Here is a 17,138-nt window from a genome sequence, read left to right as displayed (position 1 = left end):
TCGGTACGATTCCTCCGTGGTTCGGAGCAATTCATCGAATCGAGACAGAAGGATCGCTCTGGTCGAATCGGATTCGATCGGACCAGGCTCGCGCTATTTTGGCGGGAAGATCGCGGAGTGTTATGCGGGTGACAGTGTTACCAAAAGTGGATAGTCGGTAACGCTAGCCGGGTGATAGACGTACACGATTTTCGTTTATCAGTGACCTAGGTGCCTGACACAGGGAACTATTTACCACGGGACGATGGTGTTGTAAATTGTATACACGGTTTATCAGTGAACTATTCTAACCTATTTGGACGCACGTAACTATTATCGGGCCGCGTACAGTTCGAATCGTGACGAACACGAGGAATTCTAACCTACTTGAATTTATCCTTTTCGAATGTTCAGTTGATAGTTCTGTTGGGGAACGGGGGTGTTCCGCGAGGAGCCATTTTTGTTTTTCGCATCGGCGTATACATGTTCCGTTGGTGGTTTCGTGGGTAAATCGGGCCGCAGACTAGCGAGCCGAGGGAATCAGTGAATTCACCGGCTGAAAATCGATCGTTCCGCTCACGTGGCCGGCCGTGATCGGTGTCACGTTCGCGGGTAGATCGCTGAGCGGAGGCATCGGGGTCGTTAGGCGGAGCCTTCCGGGAAGGTAGTCACGACGCAACAAACGGTGACGAGTTGTCGAGGAGGTGGCGAGGGCAACGGAGGTGGCGGCAACGGTGGAGGTGGCGGTGGCAGCGAGAAGACGCACCCGTATGCGGCCGCAACCGATACGGTAGAGGAGGTGGAGGCGCAGGAGGTGGAGGTAGAGGTCGACGAGGTTAAGATGGAAGCCGAGGACCATCTCGCCAGGGAATACGTACAGGAGTTCGTTCTCGATCATCTCGATCCCGCCGACGTCAAACGGGAGGTGAGTGATCTCGAGCCTTTTTAACAATAATTCTTCTGCTGCTTTTTGGCCGATGATTTTTTTTCGTTATTCGGGAAAGAGAAATTAGTTTGACCGGGCTTTTTAATTCGTGCGATTAGACTGTCGCGGATAATATGGCGCAGCTATTGGTTCTACGGTGTTCCGTTGGTTTACATTATTGTAGCATTGCATTTCAAATTCTTATGAAATTGATGAGAGAGTTTAGATTATGGTGGACTGTATTTTTACTAATAGAATTATTTTTTGTCGAACTTGGGTTCTAATAAACTAATTTCTCGAAGTACACAATAGGGTCTGGTGCTTTTTCATACGTGGGGTGTATAAACACACATTTGGGTGTTTAGTGCATTCAGTACGAAGTCCGTATGTATATATTGTTGCGTTTTATTAAATCAATTTTAATTAGGATGGTTGAAAAAAATCCTTTTTGAGATCGGTCTGAAGACCGTTCATTCACTAGATAATTTTCTACTTCTTTCGTCTCGGTAAATGTATTTTTTTTAAGACTATAGCAGACCATTACATGTTGCTTAAATGAAATAATTTGTCAAATTACAGACAGTATTTAAATACAGTAAACGATTATATAACTTGTTCTTGTTAACCGATTGTTAATTCAAAGCCTTCTTCTTCATACCTATATCACAAAGGAAGAATTAGTTTAACAAAGATTTTTTAAATATTGTACACGGTGGAGTTGTATTCATTTTTCATTCATATGGAAATGTTTATTACATTATATCTACCTATATTGCTTAGTTGGAATTTAAAAATTCTAATCACTGAATTGTAACAGGCATTTTTCAACCCTTCTCTGCTAAAGCGATGAAATAATAGTGACCATTAAAGTGTGCCGTACAAGGAGAGTACATACCTACTTCTTAAACATTATCTTGAAATTATGCGTGTCTTTTAAGTGTTCTTTATGTTGTTGTTACATGCTACTAGAAGTATCGTTTAATTTGTTTCGGTATTCACTATAAAAATTGCAAACATAAAAGAAAACTGAATTTTCCGACATCTCTTATGCATGTTTTTATATCTCGTAGCGTGATACCTACATTCTAAAACAATGTGGGATATGAAATTTTAGTGTGTTCGTACATTTCAAGCTAAATTTGAAAAAAAATTAATATCTCTATCAGGAACTCGATCGATTTGGTATTCGTCAGACAGATGTAATGGGAAAGAAAATATTTAAAATGCATTTCATGTCTCTGTTCTCGCGAACAAGCAAATTTTTGTGCGTACGTGACAAATGATATTTTTTTTTCAAGTCATTCATTAGCTGGGCTCTCGTACATTGTTAGCGAATACGGGGATGACGACTTTATTCACGCGCGCGATTATCTGCTACGTACTGATAATTTCCGTCGACTGTTGGTATCGCGCGTGTAAATGGAGTCACGTGCACCGTTTTCATTGTACAAGCTTGAATTATAACGTTGCCTGTTTGCGTGGAAAAAAAATACGGGGTCGTTGTTGCACGTGGACATCGGCCGACTAATAATAAATAACATTAAACACTGGATAACAATGATACATGGTGTTTTGGTCAATTTTGTTTGTCATTCACTTTCACTTACTAAAATTAAACTGAATCTACGGTGGTTAGTACTCGTGGATTTTTTTACAATTTTGTTGATACTTTGCAGGTATCGCCGGGTTCTAAATTAAAAATAAAAGTGACTGAACAATTTCTACTTAGGTACTGTTTATACACAAAATCAGTGAAATTATAGATTTTGGAAGTGGTAGTTGATATAGTAATAATCAAGATACCATCATTTTTTTACTTTTAAAGATTGTATCCTACGGATTTGCTTTTCACCCATGAAAGTAATCGTTAATTCTTATTGTTTAACTAAAGAAGACAATATAATTGACCACTTGGACTTAGTGGTATCGTCTTTGATTCTTGTATTTTAGTGCATTATAATAATTTGGTTGAGGTAAATTATGGCATTACATACGAAGCGATGGGATTCATAGATGTCACATGTGACTATACTTTCATGAATGAGAATTACCGTCTAAAGATATAACAAAAATATTGAGATAAAGTATATTCTCCATTCTTAACATGGCACTAGTTATTTTGATATTGAAATTAACTGGATGATGTTTAGAATATTCAATTAATCGTCTAATCTCTACGTGTTCAATTACTCAGACATTTTCCTGCAGTTAGCACGTTATGGGGGTTCTGAACAGAGAAAATAGAACTTTTTCACGTATACATAATACGCTTAGTATCTTTTGCTTCCAGTTTCTTGAAATCACAAAATCATTATCCACATCCCGATTAACCCTTTCACAGTACAATAAAACAACGGGCAACACCAAGCTATTCCTTCAAAATACACAACAATATCGCCTAAAATTGTTTATTCTGTTAAAAATCAAGAGTTTCGGTGCATAGCCTTACTTACCCGAATCTCTGTCAAACAAAACTGTTCTGTACATAACGCCTTGCCTCTCTCTTAGATAACATAGTTCCTGTGCAAACTAGCAGATCCAAACTCACATACAAGAACCTCCATCGCAAACTAGCAGATCCAAACTCACGTACAAGACCTCTATTGCTTGCTCCAACAAAACGAAAAACAACAAAGTTGTCAATTCCGTTTTAACAAATCCGTGTCTTATTACTCCGGCAGGTACGAATCAGCTCACCGATGATGGTGAACGGCAGTGTGGTCCAGCTACCTGGCCAGGTACAGGCTCAGGGTTTAGCTTTGGCTCCGTTGACACCGCCCGCGCACGAATTGGAGCAACCGCATCCGCTTTACGGGCAGCCCCATATTCAGGTGCAACACGGTGTCCTGGTGAAAGCACCGCCTGGTGCGGCATCACACCTGACCACTCTCTCGCATCCTGGAACGCCGCCGGACACGCCTCCGGTCTCGGCCTCGCCGCCGCCGTTGCAGTTGCATCGCGGCGATCGGGACACGCGGGATCGTGGCCTGTTCTTGCATCTGCAACAGCCCGGCTCGTTGGTCCAGGACGAGATGCAGCCCGCTTCCGGTGGTATGGGCTGGCTGGCGCAGTCTCTCAGACAGGAACCGCTCGATCTCAGGCCTCATTGTCCCCAGGAGCAAACGCCTGAACATCATCACGAGGCTTGGCCCTCTACGCCGACGCATCATCATTTTCAAGATCTGCAACACCTGCAACGTCATAGTAGACACACTGGTGAGTAATTCCGTTTGAGTTTTGATCATTGGTAGACGCATGTTCTGGGACTGACGCTGCAGGCGGATCGCAGGGTCATAGAGATTGAACCTTCTAATCCCGTGGGTCGATCTGGGTCGATTCGATTCGTGTCCGAAAACGTTCTTCGACCTGATCTTAGCTGATCGTTTCAGAGCGATTGTTCTTAGCGGTAGGTGTTTCTAGTGAAAATTAACAGATTTTATCAAATTCGTAAACGAAATCTTCCATGTTTCTGTGCTTTCTTTTGGCGGTTTCAACGGTACTCTGGTGTCTCTTCCTAGAATCAGTGACGAGTAAAGTTGAACGTACCTAATTTGTACATTTTCTTAAATATACTAGTATATTTCGAAACTATAACATTGCGATAGAAATTACAACGCCTCGGAAGATGGAACATGAAGTTTACTTTCATATGTCGTTCTATTGTTTATTATTTAACCTTTGGAAGACGGATGTTCTGTGACCTAACGCGGCAGGTGGATGCAAGGTCATTTAGATTCCATAATTCATGGAGTTAATTATGGGGTTTCCAGGGGCGCCGTAAATATCATTATATGTATGCGGGCTTGAAGGATGAATTGTGTACAAAATTTGAACTGTGGTTGCGTATACAAATTCAGTTTCATGGAATGATTTTGAGGAACGGGAATTATTGGTGTTCGTAAAAATTGATTTGATTAATGAGTAAGCAGGATATTTTAATAAAAGTATTAAATACAATTGACCTATTAATCGAGGAAGACGAGTGAACTCTTCATTCACACTTGACTCTATCTTCTTTTAATTCTTAGTTTTTTTGATTTATTTAATTACATATTGCTGCATGTAACTACACCGTAATATCCATAGAATAGCTACACTGATATCTATAACTAAAGAAATGGAAATCAAATTTAAGTTGATCACTTTTCACAGTATTCAGGGACTTTGAGTCCCATTAATTCCTTTCCATAAAGAGGTTCGTCTAGATACCCGAGAAAAGTTCACAAATTCGTTATATCTTGCTCCAGAATTGTTATTGGAGAGTAGACAGACCTTGCCATAGTGTACCCAATCATAAGAGACAGGAAGAGGGATTATGATAAGCGAATGAGAATGAATAAGACAAAAGATTAGATCTTGTTGTCGTATTCACCGCTCTCTGTAATTGCGTTGACAGTCCCAGACGCGGTCACCATAAGGAGGAATCGATGTAGTGAGAAAATGTGGAACGTTTAACCCTTTGAGGGCTAAGATGTTCGATGACGTCCGTCTGTTATACACTTCTTACTCCTTACGATGAAGCGTATGCTAGGTTGAATAATTTTTCACTTCTGATGCAAAATATATCGATTATACCTGAAACTGTTTACAAATTGAAATTGCAAAGACTTGGACGAAACCATTTATTCGTCATTTGTATCATATATTATGATGCAAATTGGACCCACAAACGGGTTCATAGCGCACATTGAATGATTGCACAAAGGAACACATAAATGAGGTTAACAGCGAATGAATGAACAATCTTTCCAAACTCATATATAAACTGTTAATAAACATGTAGGACACGTTGACAGGGTGATTTTTACATGCCAAACTGATAAGGGAACGTTTTTCGCTGTTACATCAAGAAATGAAAAATCTCCTGTGCGTTGTGTAGTCCACCTAGTCCTATTTAAAAGTGCCTTTATTAAAATTTTGCTAAGATACAGGCCATTAAAGTTGATCAAAATATTAAGCAAAGTAGACCATACAAATTTGAATTTTGTACATCAGTATTATTGTAATAATATAAGTAACATGTATTCCAAGCAAAAGGAAACAATTACACTTCTGAATGCAACTAATATTTTACAATTGTTCTACTACTTCAGCCGTTTGATGTAAATATCCGTCAGCGACTTCCTACTCGCTTTTAAGCTCGAGTAAATCTTGGAAACGACAAATGTCGCTTCTAGTACATTGAGTCGTAACAATATTTACAAAATACAGTTTTTTGGCGAAAGGAATTAAAAGCAGTCATTTTTGTTTTATTCTAATTCGTCATTTGATACAGTGCCGCCCATTTTACTAACATTGATACCTTGTATCTTGGCTAAATAACAAAAATTGGCACCTGCGGTTTTGCACTTTCAGTAAGGGTTAGGTGGACTACAAAACTCACGCAAGGTTTTTCATTTTCCGGTGTAACATCAGAAAAGATTCCCTTGTTAGTGTGGCATGTAGCATTCACCCTATGAAAGTGTCCCGCACTCTTTCTATGAACATGCCTGTACAGGGTGTTCCAAACTAGTTATAATTCTTTAAAAGCGGTGCTTCTTGGGGTAGTTTGGAACAATTTTTTCCTTAGCGAAAAAGTTCTCCGAGGCTTTGTTAACGAGATATTAACGAAAAACCCCGACCAATCAGAGCGCGAATCTGCCGGCTGAGTTCCTGCGGCAACGTTGGCTACGCGCTACCGCGGCTGCTCAGCTGGCAGACTCGCGCTCTGATTGGTCGGAGGTTTTTTGTTTATATCTCGTTAACAAAGCCTCGGAGAACTTTTTCGCTAAGGAAAAAGTTGTTTCAAATCGCTCCAGGAATCATTCCTTTCAAGCACTTGCACCTATTCTGGGACACGCTTTATATGGGTTCATAACGGTGAAAGGGAATGGTGATTCAGGGCAGAGAGAGGGAGAGAGAGAGAGAGATTTAAAAAGTCGACAAACATTGTTGTCGCAGGTGGATACATCACGCTGTCGGGTCAAATAGAGTACTACGGGGGCGCGGGTGCAGGCGGCGGGATGCTTCCCGCGGGCGGAAGTGGAATGTCTGGGATGGACGACAGCATGCAGGGAATGCAGATGCAACCGGGACGGCCGATGAGCGTTTGTTCAGTGAGTTCTTGCGGTGCCGGTGGACCGAGTCCCGCGCACAGAACAGGGAACGGCCTCTATCCGAACTGCGGCAGTAACAACCCACAAGAAGAACTCATGAACGACGAGCTGCTCATGTCCCTTTCTGTCCGCGAACTAAACAAACGCCTCCATGGTTGCCCGCGGGAAGAGGTGAGTCAGGTCTCTTGTCTTTTTAATGCCACTTTCCGTAGAGGCGACGCCCTGTTCTTTTTTGTTGAACCATCTCGATTATGTTTCGGACTAAGAATTTAACTTTGGTAGAAGTTTTGGCTTGTTGACGTGGACACCTTCATTTACAGTGTTAATCCTCTGTAAGGCAGACGGTTTTGATGGCGTGAGCCCCTGTCTGGACTCACGGGCATTATTCTAAATGAATTTTTGAATTGGCTTTTTTCAAATGGAATTAGCTTTCATCCTTTCTGTATGTCAATTTGACACGCCCCTGGTATCAATTTGAAACATTTTTCTCCTAAGAAATGACGTTACTCTGTTATGTGTAGGTTAATTTAGCTGACGGTCTATGAATTTTATTTTAAAGAATTTGCAAATTTAACTATTTATTTCTTTATTCTATTCATTTTTTACCAGTGTGTCAATTTGACACTGAAGGACAAGTTAAGTTAAACAAGTTAAATATAACAAGTTAAATATAAACGATTAACTAACTTAACTTAGTTATCGGAAGCTGTTGAGACGAAAACGCGTCATTGTCATTCAAGGATTAAACACGGGTTAAACGAAATAACTCGTTATTTAACGGTGATCGCAGAAAAATAAGTTAAGAGTCAGCTGTAGGTAAAGAATAAGGTGATAGTATTGCATATTTTTGTTCCGTCGAACATACGATTAATTTGTTGATACTCGTCAAGAATTGGAATTGGGAGAAGCTTTGGATTATTGAAGACATTTTCACATTAACTGTTAAACAGAGGAAGTTAAATAAATCGTTGTTTGATGGTGATTGTAGAAAAATGAGTTAAAAATAATTGAGATAAAGACTAACGTCATATTTTCACTTTCGATGTTAAGGCGTTAACTGCAACAGTTTTTACTATTGGGACAATATCATAATAAGGCACATTTGTTTCTGTCATTGCTGTTGGCGATGTAAATATTTACGCGTTGACCTCAACACTCATTACTTCCATTATTACTTCGATTATTAGTTATATTTACGAAATGCTAAATGCACCTGCTTAAAAATGGAATATTTCTTTAGGTAAATTAATTCAGCTTGTTAATGGCCAAACACCTAAACATCCATGTGAATTAATGGATTAACAGTGAATAGCTTTCGAGAGCAAAAGAAATTAACTTGCAGTAAATTATAGGTTCTCTACAACAATATAGTATAAGACAGTTGCTAGAAGATTGTATGATTGTCAGACAATACCACAGACGAGTTTTGCGCAAGTAGAAATGGCGAGAAACGATCAGACAGTCCCAATTGTACGTAATCGATGATACTTTTACCTAGATTCGTTTAAAAAGATCTTTTTTTATTTTGTTTCGATGACGAACTGAAATTTATATTTCACTTTATGCAAATACAAATTATTTTATTATTCGTGGACAAACGAAAACTTTCCAGTGTCGGACAGTATTTCCATTTGGAATATGTTTCGTAACTGATTATTCAATTCCCTTGCATATTTTTCTGTCTAATGACAGTATTTTCCAAAACACACAATGTTTTTTATCGTTTATCTAGTGTGAGCTATCTACAGTGATGATTATTGTAGTGTCTATGTATAATTTCAAACTTTTAATCCGATAGTGAGGAAGTCTCAGAAAAATTTAACGTCAAATAATTTCTCACTCGTTATTAGACTGTAGAGTTCGTGACTTTATAGAAGACACAATTCAATCAAGCATAATAAGATAAAGTTTTGTCTTGCATAATCAATGCATGAGGTTTCTCGTAACTGAATGATTAATTCTAGGAAAGGTTAATTAAATATTATGAAACACTTTCGTATTAGATTCAGTGTAAGTGCATACTATATATTCTTTTGTACCTTTTACATTTCTATTCAAATTAATAAAGAAAGTGAATCAGTTATTATATTTTCTATATGGACATTCGAAATGTTAAATTTATACCCCTGGTGAACGAAAGAGTCATACACATTCATTATAAACTTGGAATATTAATAATAATGTTTTCATTCTGATGAAATTAAAATTAAAAACTTAAAGTAGATTTTTTCACATTAGATTAACGAGGTCACGCGATTTCAAGTAGAATACCTGACAGTAGATTAACCCACGCTATAATTGGACAGATAAACTTATACATTTACGTGTCTATTGTTATCTTTTATAAAAAGTCGTTAAATTCTTACCAAACTATATTATTATTAATAAATATTCTTTAAAGAATTTGTCGCCAAAAGAAAACAAATCAAATTACAATGACTCGCAGGTTTGTTCATAGATTCGTTATCCACTCACGAGTGAACTCGCTAGTGAATAGGTAAATATCAACTGTACGAGGCTGGTGTACTCGCTTACTTACTCCAAGCTTCTCCGATTTCATATGCTTTCTGTATCAGATGTTTTATTAGTGACAATGGAGTGAAACAGTGCTAAATCCACAAACAATTTCTTATGTAATGAAATGAAACGTAAAATCTTTAAAAACAGAATGACCGAATTACTCTATAATGTAGGTTTATTTATAGACATGACTGAAGAGAAATTTACTATTGAAGATATTAATAAATGTTTCGATGTTCGATATGATTTCGAGTAGCACTTATAATAGTCAGTCTTTTGAATTCTCTAGTAATGGTTGCTCGACGTCAAATTTACTATCTCTATTAATTACATCTAGCAGATTAGAAAAAAATCGCGAATTAATTCCTTGGCAAGTAGCCAGTAAACTGTCTCCGTGTAACTGACAATTCAGTGCCCAAAACCGTGACATCTCATAAGCATCTATTAGGTCGTTGCACACGAATTGACCGATTTTACTGATAGATACATTTGACGTTATTTTTATGAATGAAAACTATTAACAATGTTTCCTTCTATATCTCAAAATTACACAGTATACTCTATTCGTTTCAAAGTATAACAGTAATATCATTTACATTAAACGGTAAAGTCAATCAAGGTAGAGGATCAATTCTGAGTTACATTCAGCCATTTCCTCTTCGTACATCAAACGATAGGTACTTAAGCTAAATTCATAAATAAAATTTCTAAAGATTCGTGTATGTTTCTGTCGAAAAGTACTATTTAGCGACGACAACATTCGGTGGAAAAATGGTAGCTAAAAATATCTTTCAAGATTCATCTTCAAATTTAGTATAATATTTACGTAACAAATACAACATGAATGTAACACATGTGTTTCAATGAAAAAACACGCATACAATTTATTTAACCCCTTGCTTCACGATTTTCTTACGACTGTAATCTCACATTACTTTATTGTTAATAATTTCCTAGGACTAAAAGCAATTCTATACTTACTGCAAGTGTGTACTAACTCGAAAAGTTAAATATTAATACCAATAAAATAGTATATCACTTCGACTTAAAGAAACCGAATAACACTCAGGTCTATTAAATCCATTTCGAAATCGTCACCACGAGTCTGACTCGACGTTATAAGGCAAGGGATTAATCTTAGTATCCTAATAAAATTCGTATAATATTCAATCCAGTATAAAGTACCTGGGGTTAGTCATTGATAGGTTTCAACAAGAAAGAACATTAGGAATCGAACAACCAAAAAGCGTGTCCGACTAGCTCGTTAAAATGGAATCCTTTTCCTGTTCTGCGAAGGTCGTGCGTCTGAAGCAGAAGCGACGGACTTTGAAGAACCGGGGCTACGCTCAGAACTGTCGCAGCAAGCGACTACAGCAACGCCACGATCTCGAGACCACGAATCGGAATCTGCAGAACGAGCTACAACGGATGAAGATCGAGCTGGCGCGGGTCCAGCAGGAACGGGATCTCTACAAGCAACGGTGCGAGATTCTGAGGACCAGACAGAGTCATCATCATAATCATAACCATCATCAGCAACAGGCGCCGCCGCCACAGCAGCAACAACAACCACTGCAGCAACAGCATCAGCCGCAGAATCAACAACAACAACAACAGTCCCAGCAACAACAACAACCGTCGCAACAACAACACCAACCAGCACCCGCTAGCCCCGAGGTTTACCTGTGACATCGACAGCGCCGAGGAGGCGCTTGCTGGACCTGAACAGAGACCATCCGTCATGAGTTCGCGAATTTTTCGATCGGTGAGTGATATTTGTACACTTCTTTCTCTATTTTTCGCGATTTTAGTTTTCTTTTTTGTGAACTTTGAGCTTCCCTTTTTAACCCCTTCATGATGGTGTCTGTATTAGGTGGTTATTGGCTGGTGTGATTCATTATTCTTTTCCTTTGGTTTGCAAAAGAATAACAGATTTTCATTCGTTTTCGAGAAGTTGAATTTTTTATGAAGAGCTGCGAACTTTCATTCTCAATTAACAGAACAATATTTATAGAGGCAACCCCCGTGTAACACGGCATTCTTATAACACGGTTAGATATTTGGGGAAACCCTCCAATAACACGGTATTCCGATTTACAACACAGACTCGGTGTAACAAGGTTAAAGAATTGTGTAGAATAGTGTAGTTTTATTTTTTGTAACCTAACCTTGTTTTTTGTATGTATGTATAATAATAGTTTTTCGTTTCTTATAGTACGAATTCGCATAAGATGGCAGTTTTCGTAACTTAATCATCTTGTTGTACGGGGGTTACCTGTATTTTTATGTTTTCCTTGGGGATTGTTGCTTCATTCTTATTAACTTTGTTTATCGTATTCAAGGTATTATTTCTATAAATTTTAGTTTACTGTTTGTAATTTTTGTGTCCTCATTATTTGGTATCTAACGTTTATTCACTGTTTACTTTTATGAATACTGAATTCTCTTTATTATCTAACTGAAAATATCAGATTTTTCTCTGTATTTTTTGAAAGATGTCTCGTTAGTATACTTTTTTCTTAATACTTCAGACGAAGTGAGTTCTGCAGTACAAGTTTAAAAACAAACGATTTGTTTGTGTAATCGTAAGCTGAACGTTTAAAGTGAACTTTTTCAGATATTTATAGTTTTGCCACACGTATATATGTATTTCTTTTCGTGCAAACAGAAACATTTTTCTTGGACTCGTGGTTTTCGTTTGTGCCATTATTTATAAACGCTGACAGTGTTACAATCTGTCTTAATTTTACAAAATTACAGTAAACTCATATTATTTCAGTAACAGTATTACAGAAAACTGATTCCTAATTATAACTGTGCTGAAAAGAGTACTAGAACAAGGTTACAGTTTTCAAAAGTATACAGAAAATTATCAAGGAATTCGAAACCAAAAGCAAACTATAAACTATTTCTGAAATTCAGAAACTACTATAAAATTACAAATTATAACAATAAGAACTTATAAAAGAACTATAAATACAGCAACTTTTAAACGGATATATTGTTGAAATTTGACAACTCACAATTTTGATTTTTTCTGAAAATAGAGTATCATCTTAAAAGAAAATATTGTTCCTTCTTATTCATTTATTTTCTACATAAGAATTCTATTGATTTCATGGACACGATATTATTTCTTCCTGTGCTTCATTTACATCTGTTTTTGGTACTGTATTATGTTTATTTATTCACATGTTTCATTTACTTACAGTTTTTCCATACACACATTATTAGTTACGAATAATACCTAAACGGGAACTAACAATTGCATGATTTCTGATTTTATTTGTCGTTGGCAGTCCGCCGGACGTGTTTCCGACAGGAACAATTTAAAGTGACCGGTTCGGATGGGTTTAAAGATGTCGTTTAGATTTTCCATCGGATCATCTTGTAATCCCGTGTAAATCCTCGCGACACGATGGAAATCCTTTCGGCTTTATATCTCCGTGTAGCACACACCTTTCATCCTGACTATTGTTCCCGATATCACGCAACGAAATCCACTTCTTTTGGGTGGATGTTTGCAAATTACAACCAAATTACATCAACAGATACTATTTGCAATATGTTTGTTAAATTTTCAATTCGTGTACAATTACGTTTTAATTTTAACTTTCTCTTATACCGTAAGTTGGGATCACTTTGACTCAGTCAAGGATAATTTTGTCCCGAAGTCAGAAAATGATCATTTTCGATTTTGCAGCTCTTTTCTAGGTATATTTACGTGAAATACCTTTTCACGTAAAAGTCCACTTAATATAACAATTTGGGACAAATTTACCCTAACCGAATCAAAGTTATCCTAACTCACGGTAATCTTTAAAGCTGTCCAGTAGGTATTTAAGTGGTTTAGTTACAAACAATTGAAAGAAAATCGTATTTTACTTAACATTCATTAAGAAACCTTAATTAGTTAATTACTAACCTTTCCATTATAATTTCACAGAAGTGTCTAAACAGTTACATCCCATTAACAATATTTTATCCTGTCGACCGTAGTTCAGCTTGAGAGTTTCTCATCGCATCATTCCTAACCATCTTTCATCCACTTTTTGTTCTTCATTATCTGGGTTCCTAAAATGTTAAATCAAAGTTCCAAAAATGGATGTTCTACCATTCTTGGATCATTACTTCCAAAACACCTCAGTACTCATCGCACGCTTAACCCTAGGACTTCCGAGCTTCAAGCTGTCATATAAACGTCCAAGGGTGGGGAGAGTTTTCCTCGAACCCACACTTCTTTTTACATATTTCCCCTGAAAAGATTACTTTCTGATAACAATTTTATAAGATTCAAGTATATTATACACCGCAAATTAACATTATTTTTTATTTATACATATGTATTTGTAAAATAGAATGGTAGCGTAAAATAATATACTATATAACATGGAACTAGTCTGAATCTGATTCTTTTAATTCTTCCATTAGTTCGATTCTTCGTTTTGTGATCGTTTGGTATTCTTTGAAGACAAGAAAGACATAATATATCGTGTAATAAACGTAATAAAAACGTGATAGCATCGACGCGCGATCGCCAGTGTTGTGGCACGTAGTCCGTTTTCTTTTGCTTATGCACAGTGTTTTTCACATATAGTAACGAGGACTTTTGAATATCAAACTTAAACATGTATACAACAATAAATAATTTTTTGAAAATTATTGAAGACGGGAAATAGTTATAATTTTATGCTATTCGACTTGTGGGTTCGAGGAGTCCCCCCTTGGGCGTTCTAGGGTTAATATTTTTTTTTTGCTTTCAACGAAATTTGTTCACAGTGGCATACCTTGGCCGTGGGTTGAAAATACCGGACCGGGCGACCGAGTGTGTGTCCCTTCGAGAAGCAGTTTTTCAATCGAGACCACAAGTCCTCGAGCACACACGCATCTCTAAAGCTCGTGTGTACTTACGTGTGTACATATAACATAGGCGCTCGGTTTCAGCGGTTCTGTTTCCTTTTGCGTAGCTTCGTCGAGCCACGGCGAGGGCCTTGACTGTTAAACTGTCTCTTTGTAAATCGTGTACGGAGCTATACAGCGCAACTTAAGGTATCATTAGATTAAAGGTAATTAGTTCTGTTCGCGTAGGGTATGTACATGAATATATCGCTCGTGGTAGACTGGAAACGTCTTCGCTAAAAATTATTGTGTCGAAACGGGCCAAAGAGGACGAAGCCACAAAAAAAAAAAAAGAAAGAAAGAAACGAGAGGAACACCGTACTTTGTCGTAGCGCAGAAAATTGATACGGAGTCGAGCGATGCTTGCGTCGAGGAAACGTTAGAGTTAAAGGGGTGGGGGGTTCGTCCAGTTTGTTATTTAATTTCTAGCCAAAGTTGAACTTTTATTCCTCGCGGCGAATGATCGGCTTGGATGACCCACGTTGCCGTTTGTTGTTTTTGTTACCTCTTTTAAAGTATACCGGGTGATCCAAAGAAAGGCTCGAAGAGTTTAAGAAACATTGACGCAGGTTTGTGGATCAGTCCTGGAAGGGGTAAGGTGCAATATGAACTAATATACGTATATTTTAAATTATATTCTTATTTTTGGTTTAGATGGAAATCCATTTAAAATCGTGGTAGTATATGATTTTTTTTATCGAGAATAATAGAGAAATTTATATTTGATGTTTAACAACGTGAAAGTTCAAGAAACTAAGCAGTATAATAATAGTAGATATTATTTTCCAATCAAATTAATACATTTAGATTGGCAAAGTTACTAATTATTGATTACGGCAATAAATGGAATATTTTCTGTCTGTTTTCGCAAAGACAATGTATCTTGAGATTCGCGCATCCTTTTTCTGGGTCACTCTGTGATTGCTATTACTTTATGTCCATTTTAAATGTGGTTATCACCTAACGACTAGTTTTTGTATATAAAAATCTGAGAGCTCTATTTTCAAAATCGCTATCCGTCTCGATCATCCTTTTATCGTTTTAGTGTATTCATTTTTATGTTAGTTAGGTGACTTTGAAATCGTCGTGCATGACTAGAACGATTTTTTTTACGAAACATTTTCAGGCGAACAGTCGAATATCTTTCCTTAGTTGTAGTCTGTTATGAGTTCCTTTATTTTATTGATAAATAAACGACGCGAGTCGTTGTTCCCAGCCATTTGGTAGTATCGTTTTTATAGATAAGGATTGGACACACTGGCGAATCAGACGCATATTTCAGTCGTTCCTTGAAAATCCGCCATTTTGTACAGGCTCACGTGCAATATTAGCGGCGTGGTTTTTAAGCCACTATTTTTTTAATTCTAGTTTTATTCGTTTCGAGTACAATTAGACATGGACGACTGAATTGTCACACAATTATTCAGTCGTTCGTACAAAATCTACCATTTCACTGGGTCGAATTGTCAACAGCCTGTGGATATTTTGGCAAATTGCATTTATTTGGAGTAATTTACAAAGACAAAAATTCAGCAGTTTATTGTTCAATGATTGAAAAATTCTATTGAAATTTGTCGAAAGTTTTGTTTTACTGTATTTCACATTTGTGTGTTTTAAAGATGCATAAAATCCGTAATTTACGTATAAATGATTTCCATTCCTCTTTTGTAAGTATGTTTCTTACACTGACTGATTATTAACTTCTGACAATTGACTTTTGTCCATTATTGTTCATACTTCGTCACTATTAACTTTTACAATTACCGTAAAACTTAGAACCTTTTATTGTAAAGTAGTAACTTTGAACTTATTTTCGACTACGGATTTCATGCATCTATGGCGGTGCACGATTAAACTTCAAGGACAGTTGTTAAAGTTTGGTAAAGTTCAGTAAGATTCTTATGTTATTCAGAACCGAACGGAACATTCGATGAATAGATTTTTATTCGATTCCAGTTTCTCTAAATTACCGCGTAAAAATCTGTATTTGCATAAACATCCGCAGTTCGTTGAATTTTCACCGTTTCTAAACGGAAGTTCTCCATTTGGGAAAGAATAAATTTTGAGGTTGCACATTGGAAGAAGATAAATTTTGGGCATAAGATTCGAAAGAAAGAAATTTATCTCTTCTCATTTTACTCTCCTTAACGAGAACAAGTAAATAATAACGATTGAATTGTCGTGTAACTTGTTAGAGTCGCCAGTGGCTGGTTCGATCGAAGTTTCCGTTCTTCGTATCGTTTCGATGTTTCGTGGAGCGAAATCATAACCACACGACTCGAGTCGCGAGTCAGGATACTAATTAAACGGAATCAGTGGGATGTGGCGTCCTGTTAATTTGGGACGTTTGATCGTGTGTGCGAGTGTCTGTTTTATTAAGAAATGGCGCAACGATGAGCACGAGACCCAATGGATCTCAGAGCACGCAATCAAGCTGTGTATACGCTAAGAGCACGTGTCGCGTGACTTGTAGGCAAATTATTCATATTTATACATATCTTAATTTCTACGCGATATTTTAAACGACGTATAGATCGAGAAACAATCGCTGGGAACACTGTGTATCCTGATACTCGACCGTCCAGTTATTTTCCAGCAACTATACAGGTAACGTCGTCAAACAATTTCATTTATTCGAACGACTGTTGGTAGGCAGGACATTAAACGGAATATATCTATCGCGTATTTTCTATTTGGAGTCTTTAATTTAATTTAATTTA

At 37.3% G+C, this 17,138-nt stretch overlaps 1 protein-coding gene across 1 annotated transcript; it reads left to right on the top strand.

The window, feature by feature from the left end:
* Positions 1-787: 787 nt before the first annotated feature.
* LOC107193633 (transcription factor Maf) lies at positions 788-14,711 on the top strand. The gene is made up of 5 exons (XM_015583124.1): positions 788-904; positions 3,586-4,120; positions 6,845-7,170; positions 10,816-11,284; positions 14,299-14,711. The coding sequence occupies exons 1-4, from the start codon at positions 821-823 to the stop codon at positions 11,206-11,208; spliced, it is 1,338 nt and encodes a 445-aa protein (XP_015438610.1). The 5' UTR covers positions 788-820; the 3' UTR covers positions 11,209-11,284; positions 14,299-14,711.
* Positions 14,712-17,138: the final 2,427 nt, after the last annotated feature.

Source organism: Dufourea novaeangliae, unplaced genomic scaffold (genome assembly GCF_001272555.1).
Source record: "Dufourea novaeangliae isolate 0120121106 unplaced genomic scaffold, ASM127255v1 scaffold1, whole genome shotgun sequence".
In the NCBI taxonomy this organism is placed as follows: domain Eukaryota; kingdom Metazoa; phylum Arthropoda; class Insecta; order Hymenoptera; family Halictidae; genus Dufourea; species Dufourea novaeangliae.
The sequence above is the reverse complement of the archived record's forward strand: the minus strand, read 5'-3'. Positions and strand labels throughout refer to the sequence as shown.